This window comes from Anopheles maculipalpis, chromosome 2RL (assembly GCF_943734695.1).
Source record: "Anopheles maculipalpis chromosome 2RL, idAnoMacuDA_375_x, whole genome shotgun sequence".
In the NCBI taxonomy this organism is placed as follows: Eukaryota; Metazoa; Arthropoda; class Insecta; order Diptera; family Culicidae; genus Anopheles; species Anopheles maculipalpis.
In genome coordinates, this window is record NC_064871.1 from 4,121,078 (window position 1) to 4,144,255 (window position 23,178).

General features: G+C 42.2%; 2 protein-coding genes across 2 annotated transcripts in view; one reads left to right on the forward strand and one right to left on the reverse strand.

Moving 5' to 3' along the window:
- LOC126557619 (glycerol kinase) overlaps window positions 1-23,178 on the reverse strand; it is a 164,471-nt gene that overhangs the window by 103,199 nt on the left and 38,094 nt on the right. The gene's annotated exons all lie outside the window — the stretch shown is intronic.
- LOC126557572 (gonadotropin-releasing hormone receptor) lies at window positions 1,044-21,935 on the forward strand. Its single transcript, XM_050213385.1, has 5 exons — window positions 1,044-1,915; window positions 8,926-9,109; window positions 17,717-17,925; window positions 18,015-18,145; window positions 21,608-21,935. The coding sequence occupies exons 1-5, from the start codon at window positions 1,061-1,063 to the stop codon at window positions 21,933-21,935; spliced, it is 1,707 nt and encodes a 568-aa protein (XP_050069342.1). The 5' UTR covers window positions 1,044-1,060.

The following is a 23,178-nucleotide window of genomic DNA, read 5'->3' on the forward strand; positions in this document are numbered from 1 at the left end:
CTTTATGTTTGTCTGTTGGAACATTGACCACACCGAGTTCTGGCGTGTTGTGTGTTCTTGGGAAATCGGGTAACAACACATATCACTCGGGCAAGACACGAATCTCACAAAAACAGTCGCTTTTACGTGTGTAGTAGTAGAAATGAAAAATGTATATTTTGACCTAAAGTTGGACGGTTGGTGGAACTCGAACACGTGGTTGCGAGTCGCGGATGGAAGATTGAGATTGACTGTTTATGGACACACCAGACACACCTACTGGTACACATTTGGACGACTTGTTTTCTCCCTCAATTCTCCACCACAATACTTAACTTCTCCCTGGAGACTGAAGAAGAATAATTTAGTTTGCCCATCAGTTTCACGACTTTCAGATTCTTAATGCCAGATGAAAACAAACACCGAATATTCCGGAAGTTAGCCCACTAGAGCGTTGAGACATTATAATTTTCCACTTCACTTATTGTTGTGCGTTGTCGGCTATTAAAAACGCGACCCGCAGTCCACACACAGTCACATCATTTGTGTTTATTTTCATTTGGGTACTTGGGTACTTACGGTGAGGGCAAAAATACCGAGGCAAACCGAACAGTGCCAAAATAACACCCTGGAGTCAAGTAATGGCTGCTAACAGTTGCAATTTATATCCAGCATGATAGGTTTAGGAATGTTAAGTATTTTTCATCATTTTCCAGGGGGTTTTATTGGACGAAAACGTCAAAACGCTGCTGTGATGGAAGCTAGAAAAATCTTTGTCTAAAGTTTGGCATTCATTTCACGGATGCTTGGAATGCTTCCAGCTTCCAGCAAGCAAGTCCAGCTTGAGATGACATTCGAAAAATGATGACTTAGATAGCTTAGAGGAAATGCTCAAGAGATCTCGTGAGGAATTCATAATGCCAAATCGGATAGAAATGATGTTTCGGACGATTATTTCTCCAAGTTCTCGGATTCCAATGTAAACATTCTTTCGTAAATCTTTTTGCCCTGGACTACTGCATCTAACCTGTCGCTCTCTCGTTTCAGATTCCTTCTTTCCCGTCAGCTCGGTAGCGGCAAAATGCCGCCATCGTTCAACCTCTCCACGGCCACGTATGAGTTGTTCGCGGGAAATGTATCATCCACGCTGGAAAACTATACCGTCTCGATGGCGGACACGTTTGCATACGAAGCCCTACACTCTCCGCGAGCACTGCTGGCGCGAAATGCGTCGATTACGCTCGGATTTCAACAGCAACAGCCGAACGCAACCGTTGCCAACCTAACCACGGGACACAACGAAAGTCTTGCCAACCTGCTACTCCATCCGGGCGTCCATCAACTGTCCAGCGGGTTGGTAACGCTTGTCGGTGACATCATGAGCTCGTCGGGCGAAACCATTCTCCCTCGGGAGGAGTGCGATCGGCTCAACATTAGCTACACGCTCGAGGGTACGGCTATGGCGATACCGGGCCTAAGCTGTTACGAGCATGCACCGACACTGTCCAAATCGGGCGTCATCCGGGTGATCGTCCTGTCGGCGATGGCGATCGTGTCGTTGCTCGGAAATTTCGCCACCATGTGGAACATCCAAAAGAACAGGAAATCGCGCCGCGTTACCCGCCACAATTGGAGCGCTATCTATTCGCTCATCTTTCATCTGTCGATAGCAGACGTGCTGGTGACGGGGTTTTGCCTGATCGGTGAAGCGGCCTGGTACTATACGGTGGACTGGGTGGCGGGAAACATTTTCTGCAAGCTGTTTAAAGTTTGTCAGATGTTTAGCCTGTACCTGTCCACGTACGTGCTGGTGTTGGTCGGGGTGGACCGGTGGGTTGCGGTCAAGTATCCGATGAAGTCGCTCAACACCGCTCGGCGATGTCATCGGTTTCTGTTCGTGGCCTATCTGCTGTCGTTTCTGCTCAGTACTCCACAGGTAAGCATTAACCAATAGTTGATACAATTTTGCACTTTGCAAGTGGCTGTAGTAGAAAAAAAAACAAGCTTTAAAGCCAGGAAACTCTCCAGGAAACTTTTTTTAACAAACAGTGTTTCCAGGCCTAATTCTTAACATCAAATTGATGTTTGTTCTCAAAACACATATAAATGAGTCGATGACTGTTTCTCAACACGAATTGTAGTCTGGTAAACCCTGTAAATAAAAATAACCTTTTTTTATCAACCCTTTTCGTATCGTTTGGAGTATTAAGGGGGTGAATGTTCGCCTACCATTTTAGCAAAGCTACCAACAGCAGCCCTTCGTTACGATTCTTGACTCTGAATTGAAAGAGGAAACCACCATTAGGGAATAGCTTCTTGATAGTAGTTTGTTCCATTTTGTCGAATAATCAAACACGGAGCCATCTGGACGACTCGAAAGCAGTTTGGGTGTTGTTCTTCTGGGGATGGAAATCACCAACCCGCATCCCTTCATGTCATTAAGCTCAATCACGTTGTTATGATTTGGGGTTTATCACCATCTATATAAAAATGGAGTGGGTGAGCAGCAGTAAGTAAGCTGAATATTCTTTGAGTTTTCCGCCGGGAATTCGAGTTCAATCGCAAGAGGGTTAGGTGTTATCTCAGCTTTAATGTTTATGAATATGTAGTGCTATGGTTCGTTAAAGTGAGACGAAATGGAACATATTCTAACATATTAATTTCCCGTACGCGTTAGAAGTGAAATATTTTTGTACAGTTTTCATAAACGTATTGCTACTGTACTTTTAACCCTGAAGGGGCCTGCCGCATTCTTCAACCACCGTAGCTTTACCTCACCGTCATTAGTGACGCGACCCCTGAAGTGGTGGCAGAGTTTTGCATTTTATTACCCCAAATTTACACACCACTACTCCAAGGTTGAGTGCAGAGTGTGACTGGGAGCGTCACAAGAAAAAAAAGACGAGCTTCCCACAAACCCATGACTGATTGGGAGTAATTAATTTGCTTCCAACCATTCGTTCGCCTGCCTAGTGTCAAACTCATCCATTCACATACCGTGCAGTGTGCGAGACCGAGATTACACGCTTAACGGAGCTGATCGCTCACGAATCTATTAATTACTGCCAGAGCACCAGAAACCTCCAAGGTCAGCTTAGAGGTTTCAATTAATCCTTCGATTATTGTTGCGGCTCAACGGAACCGCACCTCTGCTGAGATGAAATTTGACGAAGCCCATCCGAAAATCGCTGATATTGATGGCTAATTTACCCCCGAGCTGATGCATTTTATCGTGCTGCTCCAAATGTTGGGTACGGTACGGCTAAATCGAAAAGCTTTAGTGAGATGTATTAACTCTCTCTCTCTCTCTCTCTCTCTCTCTCTCTCTCTCTCTCTCTCTCTCTCTATCTCTCGTATGTGTGTGAGAGTTATGAGTGTAAGGTTGGCATTTAATTAGTGGGGTTTTACTGTGGAAACTTTTCCGTTTGTACGTGCTACAGATACAAGGCTAATGAGCGGGATGTCAATTAAATTGATCATCATTTTTCACTCCATTTGGGTGTGCGGTGATTATGAAAGGTGAGCAATCTCTGAGGTTGTGGTGAGCAAAGGAAAGCTATTTCTCTCATTGCGTACATGAGATTTAAAAATTATCCGCCTAAAGGTATGCAAAAAGCATACCACATTTCATTTCACCTCTTTCTTAAGGACCTTCCAGGAATATACCAATAATTGTAGCCATTCCTCGTAATTGATGCTTAACGTCGATTGCAATGCTCGCACCTGCATGAACATTGTGCAATGATTTGTATTAGTTCATTGACAGCTAAATGACAGTTGCAGGAAACACGACGTTTTAAGCGTCCGAGGAGCCCCGCAAATACGAAATCGAGACCTTACAGCCACACCATAAAGCATTTTGTTGTTAGAAGCATTGCCACGGCACGCCACGCCAATATCGATTACTCGCTAGAAAGCACCTGCATATCCGAGCCTCCGTGGGAAAGTGAGGCGCGAAAATCTTTTTTCCCCCAGTTTCCCACAGCCCACATCTCGACAAAAGGTGCATTGCATACGGCCGGTGCGGTTGCGTCTAGCCGCCAGGGCTAGAAATAGTACCCCGGCCTTGGCTTTTGTAATGCAATATTCAACCCCTTTCAACCGGCTGGAGGTGCCACAAGGCTGGTTGGGATGGGCTGTTTGTTCATTTTATCGTTACTCGATCGACGGCGTGTGCGTGCCCGGTGCGTGTGAGAATCTGGCCAATGGGGTAGATCTGGTACCACTGCTCGATCCGGACATTGTTCTCGGAAGCTTGTTTTGCTCCGGTATGGATAATTGTGCATTGGGCCGAACATTATGCACTCGAATGCAATTGCTTGTGAGTGCGGAACTGGGTTGCTGGTAACCGATTGGTGGTAAATTAATTTCGTATCAAACATCCGTACCGTTGTGGAATTGGAGTTGAGAAAGAAGATGAGGATAAATTTCACCAAAAGGAAAGCAATTATCCGACCAATTTTCCATCGGGACTGGGAATGTAAATTAGATCGGGCAGGGTGGCCAACAAGTGTTCAACATCAACAACTCTTGTCATAAAGCCAGCTGTTGCAGTTCGCTTGCGTTGGGAAATAGCTGCTAATGTACAGGAACACTGGCATCGGCCAGTGTGTGCCAGTTGACACCGGGTTTCCCTCATCAAGGATGTACAATATTCATTCGTACTCGTGTCTGTGCTCTGTGGTGAAAAGTTAAAGGAAAGTCTCCACACGACACAGTACGCTCGCTGGAGTATTAAATAAAATTTCAAAACAGGAAAAGGTCATAAGGTTTAACTAGTTCCAGGCGTGGTTTAGCTTCTGCTACTCAGTTAGAGACTAGCAATTTACATTTGAGTCAGAAAAGTTGGACTGGCAAGATAACGGACAACTTACTAATGCTTTCTACTGTAAACCGATTGAAGTACAAGGTAGTAAATTTCAAAATCTTTATTGTTTGTGTGATTAAAAGAATTCTAGTTTAGTTTCGCTAAGTAGCACTTCGTTCATTAAAGTATACAATCTATTATATACATGGTGTCCTCTACCGGAATCGCTTGGAACTATCATGGCAGCTAGGGATCGTCAAACAATAAGTATATCAACCTTGTAAGGAGATTAATCAAATAATATAAAAACTGACTAAGACTAAAAATGATGACGCTAACATAAAATAGAATCTTCAATTTACGAATTTTGGAACCGGCGCCAAACGACGAACTCCAAACATCGATGCACCACTAATCGCTGGTCATAATCATTGGAACAGTTTACCAAACTGCTCGCTATCTTTCAATCTCGATATCAATTTGCATGGTAATTTAGTTCCCTTTGTCTCTCTCTCTCTCTCTCTCTCTCTCTCTCTCTCTCTCTCTCTCTCTTTTCATTCTCTCTTCTCAATTCAGTCTACATAATTGAGCCGAAAATTGAAATTTTGCTCCCCCATGATGCGATGGGGTGGGTATAGGTTGGTTCGGCAAAAATTGTCATCAACACTTCCCATCTTCCATTGGTACTAAGCAAGCGAAGGCTTGTTGAGCTAAAGCTGAACTTGAGGCGACCTCGAACCGGCTGAAGCATTTGCTACACGTGGTGGTTAAATTATGTGTGGTTCCGAGCTCTGTTGCTCGTTGCATCTGCCCCGCTACGGATTATTTATGTTGCAGTGAGACACGAGTCTATGAGGTGTTGGGGGAATGTTTTCCTATGACATTGTTTCATGAAAGTTTCCTAGAACTCAGCAGTACCGGGAATGCCGCGAGAGGATGTTGTCTCGATTTGAACCATCATCTTTCCTGGCCAGTATTGCGTTGAACATCTTTTGCGCTAACATTAAATTGCCTAACAAAACTCGCGACCTCACGATTGTTCATGGCATTTCCAATTTGTTTTACATCATTGTCATAAGAGGCTCACATCTGCGCTATTCTTAGTAAAAACGTATTCAATAAAGCTCATTTTTCCTTCTACGTCAAACTCTTTGTATGCAAGAGGATTCGTTCTTGCTATCCCATCAACCTACGACGCCGTGACGAGGGTATGAGAACTCCACATCTATGTTTACAGTGCTCCACGTGCAAGTTTCAAATTTCGGATTATTGAGCAATACGACAAATCCACCATATTGATCGTCGACACTGGTTTATTGACGCGTATCGTAAAACTCAAAACAATAATACAAAAAACAAAAATGAATAAATAACGTCACAGCCCTGAATTCAATACTGAGCACCAAAATATTCAACACAAGCCCCAAACAATATGTTGATCGGGTGCCAGTTTTTTTTTTTTTGTCGAATTTCCATCTAAACCGTGGGAAGTTTAAGTTGAGCACTTCACATTCATTCGAATTCATCGCCGGTTTACACTTGTACGGAAGTCAAATTGGGAGGAAAAATAGGAAAGATTGCCTCGAGACTACAAGTACTTGGTTGCCTCTTGCCTGTCTCTCTCTCTCTCGCTTAACCGGAATTTGTAATGGATTTGATGTCGTTTGAACGTTTTCGGTAGTTGATGCTTTGCTGGTGGTACTTTGGCGAAACCATAGAAGAGAGGCCACTTTACCCTATTATCCTCGACCGGCGTTGAGGTTTTACTACTCGATCGAAACATCACATACGCCTCTGCCTTTCGATTGAAATGTTCTCGGAACACAGAGGTCGGGTCACAGCAACCCTTCAAGGACGTGAAGTGAGCGTGAATTGAGTGTAATATGTGGAAAATTAATCAAATGATTCTAAATCAATCGGAGTCGTTTCGTAGAATCAAGCAAAGGTACAGTTTTTCGTCGTTGAGAAACGCTTTTAAAGAGCATATCGAGGTTGAGTTCCTTTGCAAATTACATACTTTTGGAAAAAAGTACGCCAAAAAAATTTAAAAAAATGGTTACGCCTAAATGTATGCTTTACAAAAGGCACATTTTATTTCTCTGTTCATTTTGACCCTTACAACCAAGACTATCGGCTTGAAGAAAAGGAAATTTGAGATGTTTGATGAGCTTGAACCTTTCAGCTCCGAAAAATATGACGCTACTAGTTGTTTACCTTTTTTTTTCGCTTCCGTATAGTCCCATTGTTCACTCCCAGTAGATTAAGGAGTGACGTTCGTTGACTACATCAGGGAACGTAGCATCTTTTTCCATTTTTTGTTTACGAAATTACGCTTCCGTTTGAAAATCACATTTTTCCCTTCTTTTTTCGAGGAAAATCTTTGTTCGGATCCAGCTCAATGGGTGATCCTAGCCGTCGCATTGCTCTGACGTCGGATGTTTCTTGTTTTGTCTCATGTTTCGTCTGAAACCCAGTGCGCCCGCTGAGTGCGTCAAATCGTGAAGGAATTCATTTCAACAGCTTAGATGCGACGGCTGCTATCAATGGTGCCAATCACTCAATTATGAAGTATCATTATTGATGACATCCAAAAGGCTAGGGCTCAAACGCAGTGGCACACAATTTCGTAATATGATTCGCCGTTTGCTTTCTTCTACCTACGCAAATGGTACGATCTAGGGGACATGGAAAACGTCTTACACATTTATTTACGTTTGTTACGTATTTTAGCTTTGTGTAATGGCGTTGGTTTCATTATTTTGCTTTTTGTGCTTTGATTAGCTGAACACTGCTGGTAGGCTCCGAAATACAGATAGTACGAAAAATATTGAAGTACGATCCATTAAAATGAATTAAGTTGAACTATTCAGAATCAAGTGATAAATTAAAGGAAGCTAGCTTAGCTAGTGATAAATACCTGAGGAATAACTTACAACTAAAATTTACTATTAGTTTCATGATATTTTAATCTTTACCAGGAATGTTGCCTAAAAGCGCCCAAATATAGGCAATATGTTCCAACAAAGTAAAATGAACTGTAAGGAATTTGGGTGAACTGGTGAACTGAAGCCCTGAATTAAAATCAAAATCATTTCTTATTATCCCTCAAACGCATCAAAACAAAACCGTGCACCTTATTGTGATTAATATTCAATTACTAAAGGCAAACCTCTTCATCGTTTACAGACTTCTTTCCAGTCGGGTTTCACTTGGGATAAAAATGCTGCTCTAAGAAAAATTGTTCCAAGGAAGGCTTCCTTAAAAAGGCAACGAACATTGATGCCTTGTCGGAGAGCGTAGAGAGTTCTTTTTTCTTCTTAAAACGAATTCAATATTGGATAAGCCAAAATTCGCAATATCGTACACTGTGCACAGGTAAAAGAGAGAGGACGCAATTGTAAACAAGTCTGATGGTACGTACATAGAGCCAAAACGAATTTCCATTCTCCATGCGTATGCTGTAGGATGTAGGATGGTTTCCTTTACTTCAAACTGTTTTGTTGTGGAAAATTATATTGTTTATGACAAGCCCCCACTAAGTACAGGGAGGGGGGGGGAGGGATGGCTGGTATCATTTTTCAAATTTCGTCGTTGTATATTTAAAGGGCTCAATTTTTCCAAATCTCTAGACAGTTTACCTTTTGTCGTTTGAGTATGATTTTGGTAGAAAAGATTGCCTCTGTTGGTGGAGATTGTTTATCAGTTTCTACCAAATCAATTTAACTTTCCCGTGTAAGTACCATTAATCAACATCTAGACATCTCCCTCTAGTGCTCGAATGGAAAATCTCGTCCGCCCGTTTTCGGAAAGGTGAATCCATTAGTTTACCACAAAGCGGCACCAACAAATCAAGCCCAGGGCGCGGTTAGATAACACTCAACATAACCTCACTATCTAGCCATAGCAGATGATTGAACCACAGAAGGTAAGGTTCATTTTTGGGAACGATTTGGGGCCTCTGCAGACAATGCAGGCTACCGTTACGCCCCAGAGCTGTTAAATTAAACCTTCCCTGTTTAGTGCCGCCGGTTCACCTCAGCAACAATAGCACCGATTCCGGTGGCCATAACAACCATCCCGCTCTCTGTTTCACTGCTCATCAACTTCTCGCTTGTTTGCTTTCTCCTTCCCATTTCCAGTGGATGATATTCCGGGTAGCGAAAGGACCGTTTTTGGAGGACTTTTACCAGTGCGTAACACACGGCTTCTACACCGACCGATGGCAGGAGCAGCTCTACACGACCTTTACGCTAGTGTTTATGTTCATCATTCCGCTGCTGATATTAATCGGCACCTATTTATCAACATTCATGACGATCTCAAGTAAGTGTCCAAACTGTGCCGCATTCCTCAACCTCGCTCGCTTAAAGAACGCAAAACAAACAAAACCCGCTCCGAAATCGGTTCGCTTGCTAAAGTTAAATATTTAATTTCCTCATTAGCGCACGACAATATCGAAATTGGCTACAATTAGTTCACCATTTGCTTCTGCTTTAATGTTCCGAAACTTGATAGTATTTGGAAGGGTCCACAAGCCATTCTGGGACGATTCTAACACACTATGGGACCGTATGGGATTGTATAATTTTTTAAATGAGAATTATTTTAAAACGTGTTATTTCAATGTTTTTAACGTCAGCTGCAGTTAACTCTTTTTACTTGAATATAGTTCTGAGTGCTACGTAGAACAATATAATTTTTTTATCTAAAATAATTAAATATTGTCTATTTTTTCGCCATTTTCTATATTTTCTTCTTTGTATAACATATTGAGTTTTGCAATTATATAATTTGTCATTTGCAATTTTCGTCCATTAGCAAAATTTCGTCCCATTCTATGCCCATCGTGTCATAACAGTCAACGTAACAGTGGCGCCATTTCCCTCCCGACCTTAGGTGATTAATTGCCCGGGCAACAATTAATTTGGCAAATTGAGATTTTCGAAAGCTTTTTGCTGTTGCTCTCGATAGTGCTGCAAGAAAAAGCAAAAGAAAATCGCCCATTTGTTGTCTGCCGTTTATCATTTTCTTGCCTCGCATCGGAATTCATGCTACGGTCGATTTACGAATCGGCGGTTTTTCCAACGCCGCCCAAAACTGCCAGTTTTTGGCTCGCGCGATTGACAGGCGCGCCCGATTCGGACGCGATATCAATCTTCTTACGCTTCGTAGTACTTTCATTTTCATTTCAAAAGTCCTGCTAGCTTCTGCGTCGGGGAAAGGCGAATGGAAAGTCAAGATTCTTCAGCTATCGATCGATCGCTGAAAAAGGGTGATACGGGGGGAAGGAAGTACGGTGAAAACGATGGGTTGAAGTTGATAGGCTAGGAAACTGTGGTCATGGTTCGTCGAGCAATTGCTACGGTTAAATCGATCCATTGATTCCAATTTAAAACAATTCTCGCCTAATTAAAGCAAAAAAATTTAAACTCTTTCGTTTACTTTCTTAAGAAGACACAATGACATGAAAAAAGTCAACCAGGATGCTTTCCCTTACTGTTTAATGAAGTTTAGAGATTTTTCACAGAAGAATGATTTATATTTTCTCCACTCTTAAGACATTGCCACCGCATGTTCTAAAGAACAAAGTAGCTGTTTCATCGTCACGGTAAACGAAACCTTTCTAACTAACCTCAGCCATGACACACCATCCATCAAAGTATCATGAGAACTTGTCATTAATTAGTGCCCTATCGGCACGAAATGGGTCCGACTCACGCCACTCACGCCACTCCGCACTCCAAAATGGACAGTAAGTGCGAGTTTTTGTTTCGCCTGTATCTCTACCGGCTACAGCAAAATGGCACCGATTGCTCTCGGCTCAAGCAAACAGAAGAAAGGTTGGTTCAGGGCACTCACCAGTGAGCCTCAGTGCTGCAGCATGTTGTCGGTGGTCAAATGATACTCAGATTGCATGTGAACCACCGGTATCATTTTAATAAAACAAGAGGGATATAGTGCACGCCACTTTCTAACAAGTGATAATACTTAAATGACAGAACGAAATTTGTCCGTGTGCTTTAAAATGATGAGCTTCAAGAAGAACAATTATGTTTTGTTATTGATTTTTGTAGTTGTACAGAGTAAATTTCAATTTATTATACTAATTGAGATTGCAAATCTAAGTTGTTTCAATATAAAACCTTGTAACCATGCATTGCGATTGCATACCTTCCACTTCCCTGCGCTTTATGGGCAAGTGCGCCTGTTGTGTATGCAATGGGCATCACAAATCAACTATTCATTATTATTTTATTGACAGTATGTGTGTTTTGTTTCCAGAAAGCGTTCATAATTAAATGCAATGCGTATTGCTACACCTTTTTGCTTCAATCGGACGAATACACAAATTTAACAACCAGGAAACAATGGTTATTGTGCAAACCTGCTGCACATCCCTTTTCGGATAAAAAGGATCTGACTAAAGCCCCAAACAAATACGATCCCACAGATTGACTTGTTTAGATAGAGCGAATGTTGGTTTCGGTAGTTATTGTTTTGCTAGCGCTCATAAACCTTTCCTCAAAGCGATTTACCCTATCGGACGGGTTTTTAATTAAGAGGTTTGGTGTGGTTTGGGTTTTTGGGGGGAAATTCTTCTTCTACATTAGGCATTGGCTTCAGGGCTGGTTCAGCGTTGAAAGGTTAGAAGTTTGTGCAGCTCATCTGAGATTAGGCGTTTTACAGCTTTTCAAGCAAATCCTTTCTCTCGGTAACGCGGCACAACTTTCAATCCCAGATGGACCATGGGCGCTATGGCTGATAGCCTGCGCTGTCGGTAGCAGAAACAGCGACCGAAAGCAAGAATGAATGGGAGAATGATTTTATTTGCTGCAAATTGTGTAATATTATTTATTCTTGGCACGCTACTGCACCATGCAGGGCGATAGTCCTTGTCTTGATTGCGATTGGTTTTGCGACACAAAAAAAGGTGTAGGAACAGGGAATCGAAATGAAGGTTCTATCCACTGTAATTAACTCACTCGTGCAGCAGTTCCACATCAAAACCGTGGAAAGGTCGCACTCGTTTCTCATTGCGTAAGCTTTAAGGCACACAATAAAGCTGCGTTAATATGTATATTTGTGCGTAAATAGAGCAAAATGCAAAATGAGAGCACCTTTTTTCTACTTTCTTCTTTTGCACAACCACCACCGTTGAGGTTTGGTCCGACTGATGGTTCCGAACAAAAAAAAAAAAAGGGAAGATAGCGACCACTAAAGGACTAGGGCAGCTATTCATAACAGATCGCTTTCACTCGATTTGCATCTCTCGCTCGCTTTCTCTAAGCCAGCGCCATCAATCACCGGCGGTGGGATCGGTTTGTCGGAAACCTTTTGCCAAATGCTTCGTACCTTTCGGGTTTGGGCAAAATGGGGGGACCACTAGAAAGGAAAGGAATGGACCGCTGGGGCTAGTTTGATCCGATAAATTAATGCCAAATCATCACCCGGGGTTGTTTCTGGGTGTACTCTTTTTCTCTTCTTGGGTGGGTGAATCTAAATGACCTAGAGGAAAATTTAATATGTAATGCTAGGTAAAACACTTCAAAGATGGTTAACGAAGTAATAAAAATTCTATAAAAATTGATCCCGTGATGACACTTTCATGTGAAAATAGAATTTTACAATAAAATAAAAGAGAGTATAAAAAAACCTTTAAAACTCTTATCCATCGACGTTCCTTTTAAATGGATCAAACTCTCGCCCCACTTGGATACCGGCTAAAAGAGTTTGTTCGCTCGCGAACAACTTTTCCCACTGGCCACGATTCACTTCAATGCATCGAGCGATTAACTTTTAAAGCCAATCGATTGATTTTATCCCGTTTCAGTCAGTTTGCCAATCCAGCTGATCGTGGACGGTGTGGTTCGCTTTTTTTATTTTATTCTATTGAGACCCACAACTCCACAAAGTTTCTCACCTACCTGCTAAATAAATCATCTCCTGCTGTTTGATGCAACAACAACGCAGTCCACGTGGAGAGAGCCACGTAAGACTCAATCAATCACACTACGACGGATGGAAATGGATGATGCAACAGCATCAAAGTTGCATTCATTTGAAGCCATTTTTTCGCTTTCTTTCACACGATCATGAACACACCGAAAAACAAAACAACAACAAAAAAACCCAACGGATCTGGTTCTCATTCCTAAGCTTGTATCCTGTGCTGAACAACCAGGCGTCTCCATTTCAATTAACTTTTTCCTCGCAGCTGGAAGCGCTACAGTTCGCCAACATGTGCGCACCGTTTCGGATGCATTTTGAGAGCGAAAAAAAGCGACGTTAATTAAAGCGTGTCACAGGATGTTTCATACACTTTGGGACGACTATTAGGAGGATGCTTTTTATGGTTCCAATTTTCAATTCGTAAACCACTTTAAAAACTGGTGAAAATAGCTAGACTTTGAATCTATGTTTCGTCTAATTTGTTTTGTTCAATTGCATTTACGTTTTTTGCCATAAAAATGGATTCACAAAAATTTGAAATTCTAAACAAGGTGGTGCCGTATCCAAATACTCTGGGAAACCAAATAACCTTCTTACTACTTATATCTGTCTGTGAATATCCTTTTTCGCCCCCAAGCATTTTTCGCAACCCTACAGATCGAATATAGCACAACAACTCCCCGAAGGTTTCTAAAACTAAACTCCCCTAAACATTCTCCCCTAGACAGGGAGCGATTTGCGTGTTCCTAAATTGTCCGGAGTCAGGTCAAACAGGAGCAAGGAAAGCTCATGTAAAACAGGACCGCCAGGTTATTTATTCTGCTCGAATTTGACCAATAAATCAGGAAGCAGACTAACTGTTGCAGAACACACACAAACCAATCGGACCGAAAATATCTCCACACATCACAGCGTTGGCCATCACCATCGCCATGCCGTATGTTCGCTCAAGAAACGCTTTCCCAGCTAGACGTACATATTGAACGATGCTTCTATTTTTGGTACGTCATATTGCTTTCTTTTCTCCACACGCACGAACCGTAGCTTTTTTTTTAGTACTTGCTAAAATTGTCTCGCAGAGTATGTTGCTCCTATCCACAGCACATTCCATGCAAGCATCCCGAATCGTTCCGGAATCGGGGAACGAAAATGTGTGCGTTTGTGTGTCTATGGGCATGGGTTCGGAAAGTATTAAACTTACTTCTGCAACATTCTTTTCCCCGTTTGCATGAAACTGTTGCAAAGAGAGAAACACGAGAAGTTTATAATTTCCCTGTGGAAAGCGATTGGAAAGGCTGCCTCGTGCAGACGATGCTCCTGTTGCTGACGCTTATTTATATTCGAACGCTCGACAGCTTTCACATTGCAGAGAGTAAGAGGAAAAGGGAGGGGGGGGGGGGGGAGAGAGAGCGAAAAAAACCTCCCGGGGAAGGGAAATAATGCGCCAGTACAATGCATACATTACACTTCGATAAACGATACACGATACACAGCCCCATTACCAACCTGACCATCCCCGAAGGGTGACGGTAGCGCTTTACACAATTGCAGGCAAATTGTGTACCGCCGAAGTTTGTAAATTATGAACCATTTCAACCATCATTTGTTGTGCTGCTTTTTGCCGTAACTATTTCCACCGAATGCGTTCGACAGGGTGACATAAATTAGATTACTTTCAAATCGCAATCGAACGGTTCGAATCAGAGCATAAGATAGAGGGTGGAAAAAGAACTCTTTTCCGATTCACATGTTAGCGGGTAAAATGTGAATGAAAGTTATGGGAAAAACGTTCTACAAAAATGAGCGAAAACATTAAACATTCGATTCGAAAACAAAAACTCGCCAGGGGAAATAATTTCTCCATTTTTTTCCCGCTCGCTTACGGTTCGATGGAGGCGCCTAGTACTTTACGGTACAGCTACCACGTGGCAAGGATATTGGGGATGAGAAGAAAAAAATGGCCCCTAATCCGATTATTATAGCGTAGTTGAAATAGACAAGCGCACGGGATGGAGCTGGACGAATAAAAATCAATCATGCTCGCCATTTGGACCGTTCCTTCTGATCAAGGGCGATTACTTGTTGACACTGATACGACTGCTGGGCCGTAGGGGCTTAATCAAATTTTTGTAGCCCATCATCTGCCACTATTTTTGGGACGATGAAAATCATTTGGCTGCCATGTTAAATGATTTATCGCTCTTGAACTGAACTTAATTCGAGCGCTTTTGTTCCGTTTTCTATTTTATTTTCTCGCGATGGTTATTTTCTCTCGGGATTGGTCCGCAATGTAGTGGCGTAAAATGAACAAAATGTATTCCTTCCGATGGTTTTTTTTTTTTTTGGGGAAATAGTTAAAGCACATCCAGGTTTACCACATAAATCGTTAATATTACTTTTAAACGACTCACGATCCCTAAAGCGCACTAATCTGTTTAGTCTCAAACTTTGCCCGCAACTCGTTCGTGTGGTTTTGGTGAGCTTTTTCGAGCTTCCGGCCCAAAACGTCGAACCACGCGGGTGATGAAAATGGTTTTGCCTGTAATTCAATAAGCACAACAAAATCCGTCAAAAACTTCTTCATCATCATCAGACCATTTCGGTGTGGCAGTAAAATCAACGTCTAATGAAGAACTTTGACGGAAGGCGTACAAATTCGTGAGGACGATGGTATTGCCGACTTAGAATAATAATTCATCTACCCGACGTAAGTTTGAAATCAAATTCTGCTTAAATGCAAATATTTCAAAACCTCCCCTCCCTGGAACAAAATGACCGACCACAATCCATTCCCCTTCCGGCGGGAATGGATCCAAAGGTTAATGCTGTCGCTGTTCAGCTTAGCAGTAACGCAAGAAAGTGCTTTGCCAGCAACAACACATACACACATTTGTCAGCTCTTCTGGGCGAGTGTTTCGCACTCTTCTTTTTTTTTTCGGTCCTCCTGAGACGTGCTAACGATGACTGAAACTGATATACATCCATAAATTTTCACCTTAACTTGCGGTGGGTTGGCGGGCAATGCTTTTCCTTTTGAGCGCCACCATGAAGAATGGCGTGTTTTAACAAGCGCCAACAGTATGGGCCATGTCACCACCACTTGACAAGAGGGCCTGTGCCCTGGTAAACCGCTAAGACTCCGGACCGCCAGTCCGTGTTGTCCCATTCGCTTCGGGATTCGGGTGTTTTGATGGCGTTAGCATAAGTTCCGCTCAATGTTCCCGAGCGCTTGAACTCCGTCGCTTCTTAGTACGGGCTTAAAATTCGTGCTGCGTAGCGTTCGTTTGCTGGAAGTTGGAAGGTTTTCGGTTGTCATGGTGCTTGGCCACCGGCAGTGGACGAGTTTGTCGAGTGGCGAAATGCGACTCCGGTGTGACTCCGGTATAGGGCAGGCTTTAGGAGCAAGGATGAAGACGAGCACAAGTGTGTGCGTACGGAAAATTAAATTTCCGCTCAGGTGCAGCAACAGGGTAGCGTTTTAGGGTAGAAGGATCTCTTAAAAGGAAGTATGCGCTTTTTTTTAAAGGAAAACAAAAAGCACATCACCAACACACACACACACCTGAAGAACCATTTTTAAGAGTCACTTCATAACGATCGGCTCGGGGCTTTTAAAGACAGAGCACGAAAATAGAAGTGTATAGTTTATCTTGAATTTATATTCCTGTCGCATGGCTTTGTTCCTTATTTTTATATTCATTATGCAGCAATTAATCGACACGCCGAATTCTTTCTTCCTCCCAAAATTCACATAAAAATGACTTCTTAAAAAAGAACAACTTGTTTAAACTTTCTCCAACGGCGTGCACCTAATAATACTCTCAACACATAACGTGCCCCTTGACACCAAATTGTGCTTCAATCCAGTTGGAGCAGCCGACAACGCGACACATGTGTAACACGTGCGTTGATGCATCACCCAAAGTACGTGCACATGTCCAGAAGGAAATGAATCTTTCTCCGAAGTCAAATGCAATCAAGACACAGTATGCTACCTAGCTTTACCTAGAAACGAGAGCTCGGGCTAGTCGGAAGAGTTACAATGTGTGAAATTGGCTTATTAATACCAGTAAAAGTCTCTCTTCGGGTTTGGCTGGTATGTGCTCTACGAAACCTGCTAGGTTGCGGTGACCCCATAATGGCTTATTAGCCTTCTTCTTGTCGCGTAGTCGCGATCTCCCCTTGCTACTAGAGGCTAATCTTTAGCCTTATCTTTATCACCTTCTCCGCTCGCGTGCAATGTAGCTATTATGTAAGCTGTTACTAGCTACTAATCGGTGTACTAAACTGAAGATAAAATCTTTTAGAACTTTTTCAACACTATTTAATGGTATTCAAAAAGTTCAAATTTTATTGCGATTTCTTACATTTATTTTTGATCATTTGATCTTTAGTTTTTCCTCCATAAAGTCATAATAAATATCGAAACTAAATACATCAGAAGGCCTCAAAGTTAAATAAATCAACGAACCAGCGATTTTGAGACTATTTTTCAATTTTATTCTTCACTACACTGCGTTCCAGTAAGCTCCTTTACCTGTATAATGTAAATACGGCCATAATATCCGAATAAGAACGATCCTTCCGTAACGGTGGCTAACTCCATCTCCGAGCCATATTTTTTACAGCTATTTCCGGAACACCCTTTTCCGGACATGTAAAACGGACAGCATCATCATCACCAACACGAAAACCACTAAACCATACGATAAATTATCAAATATTGGCACCGGGCATTACGACATTGATCCCTTTTTTGGGGGGGAGCGCCTTTTTATTTAGGAATGCCATTTCCTTTCAAACAACCATCATCATTCGTGCTATCGGCAAAGATGATCCACAGCCAAAAAAAAAAAAAGATGGGAAGCTTTTGCCATTAAACCAGATTCCAGCGTCAGGTTTTCCACATTTTTTTTTCCTTTTTTACGAGTTGCTTTTAGTGATTTTAATGCCGCATTCTCGTTCACATTCACATTGCAGGTAGTGAAAAAATCTTCCGCATCGACACGTCGGCCGTCGACCGGACGACGTACTATCGGCGCTCCGACACGAACCGTCAGCGGTTGATACATAAGGCGAAGATGAAGTCCCTCCGGATATCCGTCGTCATCGTGGTGGCATTCGTCGTGTGCTGGACACCGTACTACATCATGATGCTGATATTCATGTTCCTGAATCCGACCGAACGCGTAAGTGTTTGCTGATGGTGAGCGCGTTTGCATCGTTTTGGGAGGAAAACGGGGGACCAATATTGACACAAACCACCCTCTGTTCACAGTTCGGCGAGGACCTGCAGTCGGGCATCTTCTTCTTCGGTATGTCGAACAGCCTGATCAATCCGCTGATTTACGGTGCGTTTCACCTGGTGCCGATCCGACAGCGACGCAATCAGTACAATCAACATGTAAGGTACATATACTCGAGCGCTCTGTATTCGGTGTGACGCTACTAGCAGCCTGCATTTCCGCTTCCGCTGTGCATACGTGTGCTCGTTCTTCGGTTGCATCTTAATGTGTGTCTGCTAGCGGAATTGAGCCCACAATCCGAAGGATGAAAGTTAAACAAACGGTTAGGGCAGATGTAGGAATTTTGTCCACTAAAATTGATGCAGAACGTCATATGAAAGCCGGTGTAACGCGATTAAGAATGGGAAGAGAATGGTACATTAACGCCTGTGCTTATGCAATGCTCGTAGCACCGAGAAATTGAATTTCATTCGGTAGCTATGCGTGTTCGCATGGCTTAGTGTAGCTGGGATGTTATCTATCTCATTTGCCCAAAAAGCATTCTCCGATGGACAGCAACGGTCGTGAACGGAATAAATAAAGCCAGACCATTTTATGCCGGTATAAATGCTCAGAATGGCCACGTTCAGTCCATTGCAACTTTACCGGCTCAATGACAAAGGAAGTACCTGAAAATCTCTTAAAATAGTGCTTTTTGTGTGCTTCTCTTTAGAGCATTGCATACTTTCAGGCGCAGGCGTTCTACTCGAAAAGCGCCTAATATTATGCAATTCTTATAGAAATCTTATCTCTTTTTGTCTCGCAAGCTAAAAGGCTCTTAATTACGTTTAATCGTTGGCATGGCTGATTGTTTACCATGCCGACAATTCCAAGCTTATCGAAACAAATTGCCGTTAGCATATCATAATTGTTATTCCGGCTGCGACCACTAAAGTGGCCGGTAATTAAATGCTCAAACTTCCGAAATTAATATCAACGAACACTAATTGCCTTCCGTTTAACCTGTTCATTGGACGCCTTAGCTTTATTGGTTGCTTTCTTTAACGTGTCCAGCAATTGCAACACCCCTCCTCCATAAAACAAACACTAACGAAATCCCCGGAAATTGTAATCTCTTTCGCAAAGATAATCAAGATGCAAATTGTGGATGGATAAGTCTGCGAAATAAGCGACAGGACAATCACTTTGCTTTATGTTTCTCGATTCAGGGCAAGTGTTAATACTCTTTGAAGAAGGTCCCTTGTCTGGGAGCAAAGTTTATCTTCCATTTTAACACTTTCACGTGCTTGTGTTTGTATGTGTGTTGGTATCAGACACTTTTCCCATGTCTGTAGCATATTTTGTGACGGAAAAGTTTGTCACGTCCACTTGTGGATTGTTGGGGAAAATTCTTGCACTTTCAACCACCTTCATTAAGAGTGTCCTAAGCCATCCCTCACACCATCTCAGACCCGTTTCAAGTGGAAACATATGATTGGAGAGGCGGAAACCTCAGAAACAATTTCAATTACAGCGACCCCAGAAGAATGATTTCCCACTTTTCCCGCACAAACACACAAACACACACATATGTTGTCTTGAAACTTATGATTAAAAGACAAAATGAGCGTAACAACCATTTTGTCACGGAATGCGCTCCTACTACAAGCGTTTGCGAGGGATGTTTCATCGGTTCCGCTTCACAGAAACTCGCAATAAAGTGTGGCAATGTTTTCTTTCCTTAATACGCTTTCGGTTGCAGCTTTTCATAATTTTACGTTACACGCTTTGTAGTGAGTTTTCTCGGAAATTCATTCCCCTTATCTTATCTGCTGCTTATAATCTAGCTTTTGTATTATTTTCCCGAGCTAAATGGTATAACCGTCGAGAGTGAGGGATATAATGCAAGGTTTCGGAATTTTCGAAGCTCTCGAGGGACAAGTGAGATGAGTCGAGCAGATACCACTACACGCTGTCCTTCCGAAGAAAAAGGGCGTCCCAGCTGGTAGCAAACGATAAAGCGATACTAGAGTAAGGAGACAAAACCTCTTGCCTTTACGTTTTTTTTTTTTGCTATGGCAAGCAAATATCAACAGCAAGGAGGTACCAGATGGTTTCACTATCTTGAAGGTTATGCCCAACAATTAGCATACTTTTCTTGACCAGAAAGCTAGCGAAAAAAAGGGATGCAAAACTCTTACCATGCTTGTGATCAGAGTATATGGTCCTTGCAGGAAAAGCAAGGATTAAGCAACAGAAGTCAGAGACATAAAACCTTCACCCTAGGACCATTTCCTCAGTTATTATGCCCACAACGAATAGGATTTTCGTAGGAAATTGTTAAGAATAATAAATTCACCAGAAGATCAAAATGTTATGACATCCTAAAACATAAATTGCATAACTTTAGGCGCTGTATTTATTCGTGCGTTGAATGCGTCGCCTACATGTATGCAAAACGGATAACAAAGCTGTTGAAATAGCCCGCACGCACTAAAAGGAGCAGCGTGAGCACTAAGAGTGATATAGACTAGACAGAATATGATTTTAAAAAAAGTATATAAAGGGTTGGGCAAAAAGGGAATGTTAATTCATAAGCCTCATCCGGAATAAATCCTCCGGCTGTGGTAATAGTAGAGCATTACGACTAATGTACAGGCGAAAAGGTCACAAGGAAAGGTTTTACGATTCGATGTTCATACAAGCAGTGGGGTTCATTGTAGTTTAGGATTAGACCCCTGGGACAAAGAAACTCAGACTATATTAATGGCTCGCTTATGTAATAGCTATTACAGGGATTTACCAGGAATAGCAAAATACGAAGAATACTTTAAACTTAAGGTACCATGATATCATCAGATCAGGTGAGAGCTTCTAGTAACTATTTTGGGATTCGAGTCTCTGAGTCTCTGAAAATCTGTGATAACTTGTGACTATTTTACTAACTTTTTCTTATTTTTGGGACCCAAATCATTCACGACTCGAATCTCTGCAGCTAGAAATCACTCATTTGCGTGTTTTACAATGCTATAGAGCTGTACATACTATTCGGGATTATCCATTGATACAACAATTCATTAGCAAACTAGTAAATCATTAGCTTCATTTAGCTTCAGAAAAGCTGTTCGTAGTATTTAGCGTCCCAAAAAGTCCCCATTACACCCATGTGCATCAAGCTACGGATTTAATGTAGAAATTATTGAGATCCGACGCCATTTGGTGTGGCCTTGTGCCGACTCTGCTTTTACGCTGATTGATTTTTATGCTTGTGTTACATCGCATCCAAGCAACCAATGTGTATCCAAGATAGAAAGGGTACAGCTTACTAACAAACAAAAAACACGGATTTTGATGATCCTCTCACACACACACACTTTACACGCTCCTAGAAGGCGATCTCATTATTTCTACATCAACGCGCTCTGTGCTTTCGCTAGATTATTTATTGTTTATGTGTGTGTGAGTGTGTACTTTTTCTTCGATGTTCGCTTGCAGCAAACAATAGAGCAGTGGAAGCTACCACAGCTACCAGGTCGTGCAGAAACAGAATTTCCTACTCACACGCCACGAAAATCATCCGAAAACCAAGTAACCAACCATAATGTTGATCATCGATTCGTACGGTTTCTTTTCCTACCTTCTGCAGGGAAGGCTCTGTGTACTTTCAGCGGTCGTCCACCTTCAACCATCACAATGGCCACCAGCGGAACCTGAACCCGCACATCAAGTTTTCCAACTCGCACTCCAACCTGCCGGAGGAAATATCGCTCATGTCGCTGGAAAAGGATCTCCGCAGCCTCGATGAGAACGTCAACCAGATCCATCAGAAGGGTGGAGGAGCAGGAGGCGGCGGTGGTGGTGGAGGAGCCAGTGGAGGAACTGTTGGTGGTTCGCGGATCAAGCGGCGTAGCTTTACCAGCAAGTTTCTGTCCTTTTCCCGGCTACTGCAGCGCAATCATCCCACTAAGCTTTAAGGACAACACCCGCGTTTACTCGTGTGACTGTGTGTACATAACTACGACAGGTGATAACAGGAAGAATGGTGAGAAGATAAGAGAAGAATGCTCTCTAGGTTATGTTTAGTCGTTTAAAGTTTATCTGATGTAGTTTATAAGGCGGAACGGTTGGGAAGAACCCAGGTGCGACAGATGACAAAACAGGCAGGACCTGCTCTAGGATGAGAATGAGTTAGAGTGCTTCAGCATGCTAAACTGTTTATAGCCAGTGTACTTGTTACCTAGCAACGCATTCATCAATGGCAGCTACGACAAAAGTGATGCTTTCTCTCAACCAAAAAAAAAATCCGGCACCACTGTAGTACTAACGTTAAGAAATTGGCGACCGCGTCTGAGAGTCTATTGTACTGTTGCTCGTGTGAATGGAGAGCATTGTAAAGCTCGCTTTCACACCACTTTCATCCATAGTATCTATTGCGCTGAAGACAGCACTCAAAACGAAACGTTACTAGCATATTACAACGTTTGCATGTGTGTGCCGCGTGTGTGGTTGTGTGTAAATACGAAAAAGGATAAATGCAGGGAATGTAAACAAAGAATGTTAATATGAGGGTTAAATGTGTTTAAAAATCAAGGTGAATAATAATTCATGTTTATCTTAACGAAAAAGGCGGCAAAATGTAGTTAATACGACAATGCTCCTACAGACATCATCTGTACACGCACGCAAAAAACTTACAAACAGGTTGTTGTACTGAACTGAACTCCGAGAAAAAGCGTTGTTGTATAATGTTTTACGCGAAGAAACACACCCTCTAAACACACAAACACACACAAGTTGGTTAAAAAGAAGAAATATACTTATACATATACATATATTTTTTAATAAAAAATAAACTACAATTACGAGATTCTGAATGTTTTATATTTGTTTTATTTTAGTGATCTGTAGTCGTATCAAGGATGGCGATCTGGTAAGTTTCCTTTCTTAGGGTGAGATTAGGAACAAATCATTGATCATTGCAAATTAAAAGATCGACTTGTCCCTACTTCCACCGACAACAGCTTGCAGGTCTGTGGAAGCGAACTATCCAATCATAACACCTTGTCGAGAGAGGACTCTTGAATGTTGGATGAATATTGTGATAGTCTAGCCTATAGAGACGAATGAATGCAGATAGAATATCTTTTTTTATTGTTTAGCTCAACCTTATCCTAGGGCGCCATATGCGCAAGCAATTCCCTATCAATCTGACCCTTC

Coding starts and splice junctions, on each gene's coding strand:
- LOC126557572 (XM_050213385.1), top strand. CDS start 1,061: ATGCCGCCATCGTTCAACCTCTCCACGGCCACGTATGAGTTGTTCGCG. Junction 17,926..18,014: donor TCCTGAATCCGACCGAACGC/GTAAGTGTTTGC, acceptor CTCTGTTCACAG/TTCGGCGAGGACCTGCAGTC. Junction 18,146..21,607: donor CAGTACAATCAACATGTAAG/GTACATATACTC, acceptor TACCTTCTGCAG/GGAAGGCTCTGTGTACTTTC.